At 41.5% G+C, this 15144-nt stretch overlaps 2 protein-coding genes across 2 annotated transcripts; both read left to right on the top strand.

The window, feature by feature from the left end:
- The first annotated feature begins 1744 nt into the window (after window positions 1–1744).
- LOC143181429 (secretin receptor) lies at window positions 1745–5223 on the top strand. The gene is made up of 10 exons (XM_076381812.1): window positions 1745–1823; window positions 1873–1953; window positions 1985–2412; window positions 2814–2908; window positions 3079–3244; window positions 3315–3477; window positions 4117–4247; window positions 4306–4397; window positions 4650–4788; window positions 4853–5223. The coding sequence occupies exons 1-10, from the start codon at window positions 1745–1747 to the stop codon at window positions 5111–5113; spliced, it is 1635 nt and encodes a 544-aa protein (XP_076237927.1). The 3' UTR covers window positions 5114–5223.
- A 1809-nt stretch (window positions 5224–7032) lies between these two features.
- Window positions 7033–9661, top strand: LOC143181641 (helix-loop-helix protein 1). The gene is made up of 3 exons (XM_076382163.1): window positions 7033–7275; window positions 8654–8920; window positions 9280–9661. Exons 2-3 carry the CDS (start codon window positions 8793–8795, stop codon window positions 9431–9433), a joined length of 282 nt encoding a protein of 93 aa, XP_076238278.1. The 5' UTR covers window positions 7033–7275; window positions 8654–8792; the 3' UTR covers window positions 9434–9661.
- The last annotated feature ends 5483 nt before the right edge of the window (window positions 9662–15144 follow it).

Here is a 15144-nt window from a genome sequence, read left to right as displayed (position 1 = left end):
GAAACGTTCGTCCCCCAAGGAGAAGCGCTTTTCAAGCTCGAATTAGTTAAACCCTGACCCCCAGTTCTGAAACGCCCTGTACATTCTAAGACTCAAAAAGCGCTGATCCTCGAGTGCTCCTCTTGTCAGAGGCACAACGACGAACGTCTCCCTTGCTCCTCGTGTACGGCCTATCGCAGCAAGTCGATGAATTTTGTATATACGTGTTTGAATGTAGCAGAATACTCAGAGAGGAGAACACTGCGTAGTTGAATGATGGAATTAGGAACAGGGAATAGGGAGAGGAACGACTAATCGTCTCTGTACTTACTGACACTTACCGACATCGATGGCTGTAAAAACGAAGTGATTTTTAAGGTCGATCCTCGTCTGGATCTCCGAGTCATCCGCGGTGTTGGTCGTGGATCGTCGTTAGGATTTTTTGTACATAGAGCGATGTCTGAGGACAGGTTTGTTAAGCGCGGATGATTTCCCGAGTCGATCCACGGAGAATAGAATCTGTTGTAAAGTGTGGTTGGTGTAAGTTTAACATAAAACGAATTTTGAATACAAAGCTTCCGTCCGAATTCTTTTGAGATCCTTCAAGACCCTCCACTGTCGATATTCTGAGTCTTAGATGTGTTGGTGTGCTCTTGAACTCTTTCTAGCTCTGGAAAGTAGCTATTTGTCTATTATTCTTGTTAATCTGTCTATCACATATTCAATAATTCCCAATCCAGTTAGCCAGAAACACGAATCTCAAGAGTACACTAAGGGGATCAGGATTTTGATGGATTGGCCACATAGTGGCTAACCGATTTTCTTTATTGCATTTGTTGCCACACGCAGTGGTGTTCCATCATCCTTTCCCCATAAACCTAATTGAATGATATCGATTCCTCCTCGAGACCTTCTACAAATTCCCCCAAGGATGTTTCATAATTTTTTACTCGAGACCCATATTGCGAAATGAGTCTATTCTAATTTATTTCCACAACCACAGCCAGCAGCCTCTAAGCTTTTTTTTAGAACGAGTTCTGAAAATAACATCCAGACCTAAGTCAGATCTCTGAAGGCAACTCAGAGTCAGTTGAACTCTGGCTCCCTGTATCTACTACTTCCTCTGACTGTGTTAAACCTTGGCCGCTTTAGCCAACTTGACTCAAAATTTAATTCTAATATTTAGTGTCTTTTTATGGGAACTGAATTTAGATAAAATTCTATTTTAAAAATAAAGTTCTCTTGAGACACCTCCTACTGCAACCTAATCTAAACCCTAAATAATAAATAGACACCAAATGATGGAAATAAAAAATCCCAGAATTGATGTAATATTGAAAATATATAAAATATGGAAGGTAAAACAGCAAGTCTCTGTTGTATTGTGGTAGTTTCATGGACAGTGCTCAAGGATCAAGTACATCAATTTGATAAAAATCCAGTGTTAGCCACTTGGCAGTCCTCACCCCCTTGCCAGACTCGTGGTTGACTGTTCCCACTCAGCCAATCCCTTTCCCAGCGACAGGCAGGAAAGGTAGGGCGAGGCAGGTTTGTAAACACCTCGATTGCCACCAGCAGGCTGTCGGTCATTCTAGTCCCAGATTTCGGCAGAGTCGCGTCGCGCTTCGGGAATGTGAGCTTCCGTCCCTCCAACTTCCGTTTCGATCGACTTTCAAGTGTTGCCTGTAATAGTGGAGCATAGAAAAATAGTTTCATGCTCCCTTGTGACAGCGAAGGCTGAGAATTCTTCGTTTTTTCAACGACCATGGCTGCACAGGAAATTGAACCGGAAGTGGAGGCGGACCTCGTGGTGGAACGATTCTTCGCGGAAGAGATACGAAAGTGTAAACGACTCATGGAGGAATGTAAGACTTCAGATACGAGTTTTTGTAGTATTTACTCGCTATAAGCTCGAATGCTTGGAACTATTTTCCTTATCGAAGGGAGAAAGAATAATTAGGAAGAGTTTAAGAGGCTACTAGGTCTTTTTAAAAATATTTTGAAGATCCTATAGCGAGAAAATACGCCAATCTTGAGTCCAGTCTGAGTCGAAATTTTCCTCTCGCGACTTTTTCATCAGATCACGCAATGACGTCAAGTAATGACAGTCTCGGGCAATTCCACTGTCCTCCCCACTTCGATGGACTCCTCTGTTGGCCCTACACCAAGGCCTCGAGTATTGTGAGCTTGCCCTGTCCATCTGTGGTCGACTTGGACTACGAGTCAGAGCTCTCGGGGAGCCCTTTGACTCCAACTGAGGACGCAGTGGTGAACAAAACGTGCCTCCCTAATGGGGAATGGTACAGCGACTTGGAACAGGGTCCCTGGAACAACTACAGCCTCTGTGATGAGGATACTCAGTCCTTCATCGCTGGTTTGGGGATTGGGATCACTCACTCTAGGGAATATGGCAGCTTTGAGTCCTTCCTGTTGGCTGTAAGAACTCAATTTTCTGTGGGATTTGTTTAACAAAATTTGAGAGTTAGTGGGAGACAAGGCTGATATTAGAACAACCAAAAGTTTAGAGTCTTGGAGATAGAAATCTACTTAGACTAGAGTAGACCAAAGTTTAAACTATATTTTGTCAGAAGAAGCTCCCTCCAAAGGCCACTTTGGTAGTTCTAGTATCAAACTCCAAGTGGAGTGTCTCCCAGGCGCCAGCTGAGGACCAGTACAAGTCCAAAAACTGAGATTCACCAGTTCAGAGACTCTTCATCCCAAGATACAGCCCTGAACCCCAGAGCAAATACGCTTTGGCTCTGTAGTCCAGCTACACTTCTGAGATCCCTTGAAATTAGCTAACTTTGGACTTGCACTCGCGTGAATTCTTCCAGAAATGGCTCCCAATCGTCAGAATCGTCTCTCAAATCGGCTACGCGACATCCCTCACGATGCTGGTCATCGCCATGGTCATATTCTCCCTGCTGAGGTATTATTCCCCTAGGGTCCAAAGTTTGGGTACATCAGTTGAGAAGGCAGTCGATGGAAGGCTCGATCTGTATCGAGCTCCCTGCCAAAACCAACAACTGTGCCCAAGCTTTCGAGCCTCTGTCAGCCTGAAGCTCTGTCAGTCAGTCGACGCGATATTTCTGGCCTCAGGAAGCTGAGGAACCCGAGGAACCGCCTCCACATGCACCTGTTCGCTTCCTTCATCATGAGAGCCTTCATGGCGCTCCTCAGGGACTGGATCTTCGTCGATGGAATCGGCCTGGCTGCCCAGGTGGTCTACATCGATGGAAAGAACGCCTTCATCAAACAGCGAAACGTAGGCATGTCAATGGTCCACTGCCTCTGGAGGCAGGGGATTAACTGGGAACTCAGACGAGAACGATCAGTTTCAGACATTGGTCTGCAAGGCTATCACCAGCACCTGGCAGTACTTCATTGTCGCCAATTACTCCTGGATCCTGATGGAGGGACTCTACCTTCACAATCTGGTTGTCCTGGCTTTCAGCGCTGACAGTGCTGCTATTAGTTTGTATATCTTGATGGGATGGGGTGAGGATCACTTGAGTGGTACTTAGAGACACCTAGACTGCCCAAGTATGGAGAGAGACAGTAACTACAGATGTGAAATTGAGTTCTTTGCAGCTTTGTATAATATTAAACAGTTTCGATTTTGTTTCAGTGCAAATAGTAGTTAAAGATTTCTAGTAGATACTGTATTTTCTGATAGGTGGGCAGTAGAGGGACCTAGAGTGGTGCCTTGAAAGTGGTCTGGGGATTGGAGGCCAATGGACTTGGGTCAAGGGACCTGGGGACAGAGTTGGATGAAGGTTTTGCGTGGGTTGGGACTGGGGAAACTATTTATGCACTGAGGAGGGGGTTATTGCTGTACTCTAGCATTCTCTAGTTCTTAAGGGAGTTTTATGAAAGATAAGGTTTGCAGTCTTTGGTCCAAAGTGACCTGAATTATGTAAAAAGTGTGTTCAATTAAATATTACTTGGGTCATTGAACAAAAGCCTATTTCTTCTTGAAGTATTCGAAGGAATTTATTTTACTGAGGCCTCAAAAGGGGTGAAACCCAGGTTCATGGTTCTCCTCAGCCCCTCTTTTAATCCCAACCCACCTGGAGACCACTTCCAAGGCACCACTGGTTACCAAATCATTGAATATGTTCTCTGCTTGTGGTAAAGGTCTGCCAGTCTTCGTGGTAGTTCCTTGGATAATTATCAGAGCCACTATTGAGGACACTCTCTGCTGGACCACTCACAAGAATCCTTTCCTGTTTCTTCTGATAAGAATACCTATCATGATATCTACTCTGGTGAGTCTGTGGTGTCTTTAAAACTGGGCTCGGTTTCCTAACTGTCTCAACTCTGCAGTTCAACTTCCTGCTGTTCATCAACATTGTCAGAGTGCTCTTCATCAAGTTTAAGACGTCTGTGCACCTGCAGCGCAAGAAAATGCAGTACAGGTAGATCTGCTGGGTCTTAAGCTAGAGCAAGTTAAATTGCTGCTCTGGTTGGGTCACTTCTCCCTCCAAATTTCTCTTATTATTTTATCTTACTGCCACAGAATGATTAATGTAGTGATGGGAGAAGTGCCTCTACTATCCTTGAGCAGCAATTCTAAACCTTCTCTGAAGACTCTAACATTTTCTTGAACTTCCTGAATGTCTCAAACTTCATCACTCTTCATCTCAAAAATCTGAATTATTTCCCCACAGCAGGTGGGCCAAGTCCACTCTAGTCCTAGTGCCCCTCTTTGGCGCCCACTATACCCTCTTCCTGGGCCTCTCCTACCACAAGGATGACCGAGTAGAGCTGGTCTGGCTCTTCTGCGATCAGTTCTTCGCCTCCTTCCAGGTATTCAAAGTCAGACCTCTTCAAAGCCACTATCAAAGTCTCACGCATGTCCCTGCAAACCTAGGGTTCGTTCGTGGCTCTGCTTTACTGCCTCCTGAACGCAGAGGTCAGGACAGAGATCAAGCGAGCCTGGAGGTCCAGGTGGTCCAACGTCTGCCTCTCTGGGTACCGAGAGCGCAGGAGGAGGAAAGCGAAGCGGGAGAAGCAGTCCCAGGACTACGAGCACCCATCCTGCACTGGGTCCACTTTGAGGAACCTGTTTGTCCTCCAGGTGGAGAGAAGATCCGAGTTCTGGCCCAACGTGCTGGAAATGGAGGCTGGCTAAGGGCCTCCTGATCAGACTTAGCTTGTCTCTGTGTCTTATTCTAAATTCAACTCGCTGAGAATTATTGTATCGATAGACTGTTCTTAATTAGTCGTTGTGTGTCAGCAATTTGTTAGCACTTCTCGATTTCGTCGGGGTCGGAGCACTTCAATTTTCTGTTTTAAAGGAAATAATTTGAAAGCTGAGAGGACTCAGCGATTTTCATTTTTATTTTCACTGGGATCTTTGTGAAAGTAAAAGGAACACGCAATTGCACTCTAGTGAGATATAAAGTACGTGTATTATTTATAATATTATTGGTATTAAAAAGTGGTTTTTTAAGTGTTTGAAAGTCTGTCGATTTTTTTCTCAAATGATAAAAGTCTCTTGTGGCTACATACCGAGTGGGAAGAAAATATCGATTATTTTTCTGAAGAAGTAGCCTTGTCAGTGCTGCTACCTAGTGTCACTCTCAATATTAAATCCATCGATTAATTGCAAATGTTTTTTTATCACTACAAAATCATTTTTTTCAGGCAGTGACCATCAAGTCAGATACTTAGTCTCTTAACAAAAAAAATTCCTTGGAGTTAGAGGTTCTCCAGCATCCCCACCCCTTCAGTTCACTATTCTTTTCCTTCTCACCCCCATAAATATTTACTTTTCAATAATTGTGAATTTTTTTATACAATTAATTCTTTTTTTCATGAAAGAAGGTGGTGAAAAGCACCTCCAACCCTTTCAATATCTCTCACAAGTCACATGACACGCGTCAGTCAATGGGGGTTGGGAAGGGGTGTCGAAAAGGCGGGGATGAAGTAACGAACCGTGAACTATCTCATGACACTTGTAACCAGGGAAAACATTAATCGGAGAACAGTCGATTGGAGCGCGGTTTGCTCGTCATTGAGATGTAATCTCTGGCACGTGCCACTCATATGCATACTGTGGGACCTCGATTACTGTGCCTCGTGTCTTCACCCCTTGCACGCCCACGCCTCGTCATTTATTAAAATTTTGGTTGCTGAAGCAACCCCTTTAGGCTTGAAACTCTATGTAGAATTTCTTTTGCAACTTCTGGGGTGAGTTTATTTTTTAAATTCAGTAGATTTTATTCTACTCGCGAGGGTGGGCTTATTTCTCAAATTCAGAGACTTAGAAACTCCAGCCTACTTGCAATTTTAGAAGCAGTGATGTGGGTGGGATTTATTAGAGATTTTAGGAAAAAGGGAAAGAAAATTTCGAGAAGAATATAGGGTAGCGAAAACAAAACTAAGGGTTAGTATAGTATGGATTTTCTTGGAGCATCAGGTGCCAAACGGGTAGCATCTGCGTGAGCCTCCCCAGCATAATCTCTCCTCTTAAGACAGCCCTCAAACAATCATATTTCTCAATCTTAATTTCCCTCTAAACATCCAAAACACCCTCAAAAACAGAATCCCTCCCTTAAACAGAACCTCTGTCTCAAAACCACCCAACCACCCTTCCCTCAACACTAAATATTCGACTCCAACGCAAAATTCCTCCCCCATGCCCAAACAGAGGCAACCCTGAGGAAGGGGTGGAGGGTAGTTCCTGGTCCAGGGGCCAAACGAGCTGGCATGATCGATAAAATGGTCCACCCCTTCGCGTGTCCTCTTCCTCGAGCCTCAGCGTCCCATCGTCCTCGCCGCCGACGCAATGGCGGCCAATCTGGGGCGGTTTCACCCCCTCGAGCGCAGCCCTGCCATTGGTCGACGCAAGGGATGCTGGGGAGAGAGAGAAGTGGAGGAGAAACGAAGGATGAACGAGGGAGAGTGTTCAGGGGCGTGGTTTGGGGGATGAAGAGGTGACCACTGTTTCGGGGGTTGCAACCCCCTGGCTGGAGATCTTATCAGAGGCGGCGGTGATCTCGCGGAGAGCGCTCGTCCTTGACAGATCTGTCCTCTGACAATCACCCTGTAGATTGGTATTTTTTATTGAAGAGAAACAAGGGAAGTAAAAATATTTTGCTTTGGGGGTGCGAATGTCTGATTGAAATATCCATTTTGGAGAATTGTGGTGAATTTGAGGCAGTTTCGGGGGATGTGAAGTGGCTTGAGAGGATCGTGGTACCCTGAACTGTGCTGGAAACTGTGGTAGAGGGTTAGAAAAATTGTGGGGTGAAGTCCTAGGGTGAAAGTTAAAGAAGCAATGACTTCCTGGTGAGTGAATTTTTTTTTAAATTATTCTTTGTGTCCTTTGAGTCCTCTTTATCTATAATAAAAAGAGGAGATTGACTGTGGTGGTGATTTTACGAGGGCATTAAAGACGCAAAGGGGTGGTCGAATCTCGAATTTCGATTTTATTATCGCTGGTTTAAGTATTGATCTCTTTTCTTTTCTATTTTTGAATACCTTAAACCTGGAAAAATCCTCAATTTTTAATCTTAATTCAACCTCCGCGAAATAATTCACAAAAAATTCTTTTTTCTCTCTAATATTTCAAGGGGTAGTAAAATCTTCCAAATTTCATCTCAATTTTTATTTCACTTGAAATTTCAATGAAATCCAGAGGAATTAAAACTACCCTTATTTGTAACAATCGTATCTTCTTCTTGCGTCTCCAGAGCCAGATTTCCACCCCCTTAAAACTCTTAAATTCGTAACGAAATGGCGTCAATAGGACCGAAACGACATCGAAATCTGGCCAATTCCATGAAATATTAAAGCAGCCGCGAGCTGTCCATACGAATCGTCGGTTTACCATAAGAATCAGATCGAACGAGAACAGGGGCTTGCTTTTTGTTAATAATTGAGGGGGTGGTTGCTCCTCCGCGGATCTGTAACACTACTTTTTGAATAATACAGTGCCAGCTTTCGATGCCACCAAAATCGCTTCGAATTTAAGAGCCCCTTGAGAATCCAAGCTACTTTTTCTTTCGTTTTGTCCTTCTTTCGCTGATTTATTCACTGACATCCCTTTAAATGTTAGTCAGAGCTTCGAATTTTAAAATTTCATTTCTGGGAAAAATCTCAAATTTGTTGGTAGAAAATATTTATTGAGAAAAATCTGAAATTAGTCATATATATTTAATGTAAAAGCTACTTTTCCTAGAAAGAGGGGATGTTCAACCCCCAAGACTCAACCCTTTCTTTTCACCTAACACTTACAGCAAATATTTGACTATGTTATTATTTCTGGTGGTGAAAACCCCTTCTGAATTTGGGATCCTGAGGGAATCCAGCGATTTCCGACGGAAGCTGACAATTGCCTATTTTTCTGGGGGTAGTTAGGGGGTCGACAAGTCGAAATATTGTGTCGATAGATGACTCAAGCTCGAGGGGAAGCTTAGAGTACACTAAATTTATTTTTCATTTAAACACAATTTTTATTTCTCTCTAATTACAATTTTTCCACTTTTTCTAACTTCTGGTTCCTAATTAACTTGCATGAAAATTACAGTGCAACTGCACCCTCTGTAAATCATATATCTCAAGCATTTGTTGTTCACTATTCTGAATAATTAAATTCCATTTGTCAATTTCTCTCCCAATAATTAAATTCCTCTTGTCATTCTCTTTTCTAATAATTCAATTCCAGCAAAGTTCTCGATTCTCCATTCCTGAACAGAGTATCTATTCTCGATAAGAACCGATTCCTCGATTGAGGGTTCAGAGTTATTTGGAGTGAAAAGCGCTAGAGGTCTGTTTGAACCTTGCTCGATAAGAGATAAGAGACGATGGCAAACGGGGGTCATGGAGTGGTGGTCAATGGGGTCAGTGCACCTGGTACAGGCAGCCTCTCCAGAGAGGAGAGACGCCGACGGAGGAGAGCCACGCAAAAATACCGAACAGCACACGCCACACGGTAAAAACTCGAGAAAGGTCTCAGAAATAAGCTCTTCTGATCACTAGACTCTGACTTTCACGCAATTTTATATTTTCATAGACAGTTTTAGACAAAAGAAACTGGAATAAAAATCTTCCTCGCCATTCGAGTACCATAACTATATATATTTGCAGGTCATTTTTTATATTTTTTATGGTCTGAGGTATTATACTACTCTGTGGCATTTTCCTGCATGCAAATTTGAAATAAAAATCTAGTCTTCTGATCACTCTGATTTGTCTGTCTTTTAACATTTCTGACGTCTCTTGTGGAACACCCTGTACGTAACAATTTAGTGTTTTGAGAATACTCAAGTGTGAATGGTTGGTGGTCCACAGGGAGAGGGTCAGAGTGGAGGCCTTCAACCTGGCCTTCGCAGAGCTTCGAAAGCTCCTCCCAACTCTGCCTCCAGACAAGAAGCTCTCCAAAATCGAGATCCTCCGCCTGGCGATCTGCTACATCGCCTACTTGAACCACGTCCTCGAGGCCTAACTGGATAATTGAAAATAATTCAACTCCTGTGGAGGCTCATATCTGTAATTATTCAAATGCGAGTACATAAGGCAGATTTAAGGTTCCAGACTTCGTACTTCCATAGCTGGAAAATAAAGCAGAGGGTGATCGAATTATTGTGATCAGATTAAAAATTAGCACTTTGTATTTTGTGTGATACTATAATTTTATTAAGAATGCAATCTTTTTATGTGTCCAAGGGGACAGTGAAACCGAGACCCTGAGACTAATATTTTACAAAAATTAATAAACTCGGGTAAATTAAATCAGTATTCAATAAATGTTTTTTTAAATGAGAAAATAAACACGGTTTATCATGTGATTGCTTAATTCCATGCAGTTAAAAAATTCATTAATACTCCCTTCACAATTTCAGTTTGATAATTCCATACAGCTAAAAATATTCCCTGATATTTTTTTCATAATTTCATACAGTAAAAAAAATTCACTGATTTTTCCCACATGCCTCAAGCACCAAAAAGTTATTTTTTTGTTACTAAATTTTCGCTTGTTAATACTGATAAGTTATCAGCGCCTAGAGGGGTCAAGTGTAGTTATTCGAAACGGTTGAGACATCCAACAGGAGCTCTTAAATCAATCTCGTTTCGTGGATTAGCGCAGCGTCCCGAGGTCCACGCCCCTAGGGAATTATCTCACCCTAGGAATGAAACGCATCCCAGATCCTCTATTTCCCAGTGCATGGCTCCTCTCCCATCGTTTTGCTATCGAATGCACCTTGTTACTAGCCATCATCAGGCTTTGGACCAGAGTGAGCGAAAGAGCCAACTTCACGGGTCATCGGTTTCCTTTCTTCTTTCCATTTTCTCGCCCTTTGTGATTGCCTTCTGTCCTCTCCTGTTTTATTTTATGGAAACTTATGGTGGAATTCTTTCAGTGATAGAAGGAACAGAATCGTTTTTGAGGGAATTGATTAACACACTGTCTGACCTGAGTTATTCTACTGAATTTGCTGTGTCTGACTAGCAGCTTATTCTACTGAAATTTTGTGTCTGACTTTGAACTTATTCTAATGAAATTTTGGGACTGACTAGGAACTTATTCTACTGACTACTTGTGTCTGATTTCCTGGTCGGATAAGCTCTTGTTTATTCTACTGATTTTTTCTGTCTGACTGGGAGCTTATTCTACTGAAATTTTGTGTCTGACTAGAGGCTTATTCTACTGATCTTTTATGTCTGATTAAGAGCCTATTCTATGACTGAGCTTTTGTGTCTGACTATGAGCTTATACTACTGACTTCTTGTGTCTGACTGGGAGCTTATTCTACTGACTGTTTGTGTCTGACTCTTTCTTCTATTTTATTATTATTATTATTTTATATAATATTGAGGGCTAAAGTATTGTTATAATTTCCTTCTGTGTCTGAAAGGGAAGTGTTAGGTATGCAGTGAGACACTGAACTTCAGAGAGTTCGATACGAGTATTGATTTCCTTGCACACCTGAGACACAAACCCAGGCGAGTCTTTTATTCGAGTTCCACTCCATTTTTCACTCTCCTATTTTTTAATAATATTCTTTCTTATTATTTCTAAAATATCCCAGCACAGTGCAACAGTATTTTAGCAAAAAATACTTCCCCCTCGCCCTGAATATTTTTCATTTAATACTTATTTATTCATTTGAATGAACAAACAACCCTCATAGATATTAAAAACCAAAAGTATTTCTAATAAAATTATAATGTATGGTGAAAATAAAACAGTTGTAACAGAATTATGAATATTAAGTACATTATTTATTAATCGTGACTAATTCCCACCGCACTCACTTCTGCCGCAACATCCATCGCGCCAGATACCATCACGAAACAATTAAAAAAGTGACCTCTGACATTACCAATCAATTCCCCAGAGCGAGCACAATTTCCCTAAACATGAACCACCCACTATCATTTCCTCGATAACTATAATCGAACTCACCGAGCAAATGAATTGCCTCCTGCTCTGACAACGAGCTCCTCCTTTCCAGTGCAAAAAAGGAAGCAATTGCGATCGTATCGTGCCTCGATGCAATTTAAGTGAACCGAGGGATTAGTCAGCTGGTGGCTAGCGTGGCTTCCCGAGTGAGAAGGTGTGAATTAAGGAGAGAAATTTATTGTAAAATAGGGAAAGGAGATCCCCTGAAAATGAAGATGAAAAATTTCGACGATGCAACTCGAATGATAACTGTACTGTCTTACGTCCTGGCGCTCAGGAATTTCCAGCATCCAAAGAATTGCTGGAGATTCCTGCTCGTTCTGTGCTACGAAATACTACTCGTGAGCCAGCTTAATATTTTCAGTGTTATTTATTCGATAAGCGTCCTGGTACCAAACCTACAGGCTGTCGCTCGCGTTGTTTTCTTGTTTCTATCGCTATCGTGCAGCTTTATCGCCACTTTAGTGATCATACTCAGTTTGTATCATTCCCAGGTGAGAATTTTTGAAATATTCTTGCTCTGTCACGAATATATTTCCTGTCGTTAAGCTTCCTTATTTTTGGAGTTATTTTTTTCAATGTTAGGACTTCTTGGAGATAAAGAAAAAAATCGCAGTCGTCGACGAGAAATTGGCGAGTCTCGGGACAGTGATAAGTTATCACAGACTGTTTCTTAAGGGCATAGTGATAGGCTGTCTGTGGGTAGGAAATGTGTTCTTCACCATCCTTTTTTTTGGGAGATGGAACCTGACTGTTTACAATGCTATGGTGTTCGTGAGCAATTTGAGTTATTCTTACGGTGTACTCGCTGGTACAATCTCTCTTTACGAGTTCTGCCTATGCGTCAGGTAAGTGGAAACAGTGAAACGAGGGATAGTCATAGGTTCTTTACAACAAATAAAAATACAGAATAATTTCTGTAAAAATATGTCCATAAAAATGGAGTAGATTAGATTGAAAAAATTATTGTTTAAAAATTGTGAGGCACCAGTCCTCTAAATATATCCCTCAAGTTATATTTATACAGGGTGTTCCAGCTGAAGCAGGTCACCTGAATATCTTCTCTATTTTTAATAACACGAAGATCTAAAAATTAAAAAAAAATCCCACACAAAATGATATTCCACCTTCTAAAATAATACCTTAAATAATTCAAACAATGGTCACAGACGATTTTCTGTCACTAAAGACAGAGGAGACATTCAGGTAGCCTGCCTCAGCCTGAACACCCTGTACCACATTGCAACTATATTATACACAGCTGGCTGGGCTCACGATTCAAGCAAACGAACGATCTCTTATCGAAGCTCAACCTGGAAGATTTTGAAACAGACCTCGATGGCGAAGCAAAGAACCGCTTAGAGGAAAAGGTTCACAGAAAGTTGCCCAGAAGCTCAGACAAGTCCTTCCTGAATCACGTTCTTCGTGAGTCAAAGATTCTCCCTTTGAATAAGCCTCTAGGCGAAAATGGAACCCGATCGGCGAGGAAAATGCATCTGCTGCAAGAAATAAGGTGAATTCTGCCCTCTTAGAAATTATTTCAAGGAGGTCGTCGCGGTTTCGTTGTTTCATATTTTGTTGTTTCCTTCAAGATTCGTGCACCTGCAGCTGTGCATCATCGCGAAGGAGTTGAACAGTGTCTTCAGCCTGCAGTTAATGCTGCACATTGGCAGGACCATTCTGGAGCTGACTGTTAAATCGTATTATGCTTATATTCAGCTTAAACTAGTGCACTTCTTAAACACTAACAGTTTGTTGTTTGTTTCGTTGTGTGACTCGCTTTACGACTGCCTGAAAGTAGTTGCTACTTGCTATATCTGCGAGTGCACCATGAAGGAGGTAACTTTCGTACCATTTCTGTAACTATTTCTGTACCCTCGAATTAAAATCATTCTTAAAGACCATTTTTAAACCATTAAAATATCATTTTTCGAGCCATCATTGTTAGGTGAGATTGAAAAAGAGTATCACACTTTTCATAAAAGAAATGATTCTAATCTGAGGGCTCAGAAATGGGGACAAGTCTGTGGCTGTAATTTTAATTCTACAATTTTTGCCCACTCTTTATTCCCATTCTCAGGTAAATAAGATAATAGAGATTATCTATAATCTCTCTATATACGATATAGATCCTGATATAAAAGAGGAGGTGAGGAAAATTGATCAGAATGTGACAGTGTTTAGTGATCAGTATTTTTAGAGATTCATTTTCTGTGTCCAGATTTTCCAGTTCATGTTACAGACGTCGTTCAATCAGATAGGGCACGCGAAGAAAAATTTCTTTCAGTTGAATTACACTTTCCTGCGAGGGGTTCGTATTATCCTTTCTTTTTCATAGAAGCTTCGTGCATTGTTTATAAAAATGGTGGGTGATTTCAGTGTGTGAGCTTCGTGACGACGTATCTGGTGATCATGATTCAGTGGGACGCGAGTTCCAATTCGAGTGAAATGTTCGCAGCCTTCAATGAGTCCCTCTTTTATTAACAGAATTCTCTGTTGAAAACTGATTAGCATGCGCACTTATCTTTGGTGATAATAAAAACGAACACTGGCGAGGCAAATAACGCAAATATTAAATAAAAATGCACCAAATCTCCCAGCAAAAACGTGTTAAATTAATAATAAACTTATCTATAAAACATAAACCAGGATCCACCTTCCACCCCTGCTTAATAATTTTCTATTAATCATGAAAATAGCGTAAGTAAGTTAATTTTTTGATCGAGAGAAAAATGAATTCAGCCGCAGTTAAAAGAATATTCGATTTTAATTTAAATAAAATACACTTGCATCGCTTTTATAATAAACAGTGCAATTACCATAAAGAAAATTGCTGCACAGAAAATTGCCAGAAGCTCCCCTGCAAGCATTATCCTTAATAACCATGCAGAAGTGATAAGCATCGACCCAGGTGAGCCAGCAGTTGTCATTCGATAATCCTCATTACTTAGTCGCCTATTAATTTGCAGGTGCATCGCGATAGCCACCTCTTCCCAAGCGTCAGTTTGCACTCCAGTGCAGCCAATAGGCCAGTGCAAGGTCGAGCCTCGTTGCATCTCTAGGATGGCGAAGGCACAGAGCTTCTCGAGAGCCATAAGGCCGATTTTAATTATGAATTTCGTGGTTGGACTAGGATGCATCCTCTCTAATATTCGATACAAGAAAACCTTGGCGATCGTTTACTCTTTCATTTACATAGCTGGCCTCAGCTATGTGTTCCACTATGCAAGTGGCGTTGCCGATGGCGATGCATTTGAGAGCACGATGATTTCAATGAAAAGTGTGCTGGCCTGGAAGATAACGTATTACTATAACGCTAGCTTGATGTTTCTGCTGATCGTCGCGTCGAAGATTAAGACAGAGGTGCGTACTTGTTAGAGGGTTTCAGGGGCTTTCAGTTTTTGATGGTCTGAGAAGCTGAACTTTTTAGAATTTAGAATTTTGAATTTAGAATTTAGAATTTAGAATTTAGAATTTAGAATTTAGAAGCTGCTGTGAATTCGTGGTTCAGTAGAATAAGTTTAGAGTCAGACGTAGCAAAGCTAGCGAATGAGTCTCGAACTAGACACAGGGAAATTAGTGGAATAAGTTATCTCAAGTCAGACAGAGCCAGTCCAGGGAAATTAGTAGAATAAGTTATCTCAAGTCAGACAGAGCAAGCCCAGGGAAATTAGTGGAATAAGTTATCTCAAGTCAGACAGAGGAAGCCCAGGGAAATTAGTAGAATGAATTATCCCAAGTCAGACATCTAA

This window comes from Calliopsis andreniformis, chromosome 7 (genome assembly GCF_051401765.1).
Source record: "Calliopsis andreniformis isolate RMS-2024a chromosome 7, iyCalAndr_principal, whole genome shotgun sequence".
NCBI classification, from domain to species: domain Eukaryota; kingdom Metazoa; phylum Arthropoda; class Insecta; order Hymenoptera; family Andrenidae; genus Calliopsis; species Calliopsis andreniformis.
This window is presented reverse-complemented; position numbering and strand designations above follow the sequence as displayed.

What these genes read in the sequence shown, in the direction of transcription:
- LOC143181429 (XM_076381812.1), top strand. Translation starts at nt 1,745, where the DNA reads ATGGCTGCACAGGAAATTGAACCGGAAGTGGAGGCGGACCTCGTGGTG. An exon ending in AATTAGGAAGAGTTTAAGAG is followed by an intron (nt 1,954 to 1,984) that starts GCTACTAGGTCT and finishes AATATTTTGAAG; the next exon opens with ATCCTATAGCGAGAAAATAC. An exon ending in GTCATATTCTCCCTGCTGAG is followed by an intron (nt 2,909 to 3,078) that starts GTATTATTCCCC and finishes TTCTGGCCTCAG; the next exon opens with GAAGCTGAGGAACCCGAGGA.
- LOC143181641 (XM_076382163.1), top strand. Translation starts at nt 8,793, where the DNA reads ATGGCAAACGGGGGTCATGGAGTGGTGGTCAATGGGGTCAGTGCACCT. An exon ending in CGAACAGCACACGCCACACG is followed by an intron (nt 8,921 to 9,279) that starts GTAAAAACTCGA and finishes GGTGGTCCACAG; the next exon opens with GGAGAGGGTCAGAGTGGAGG.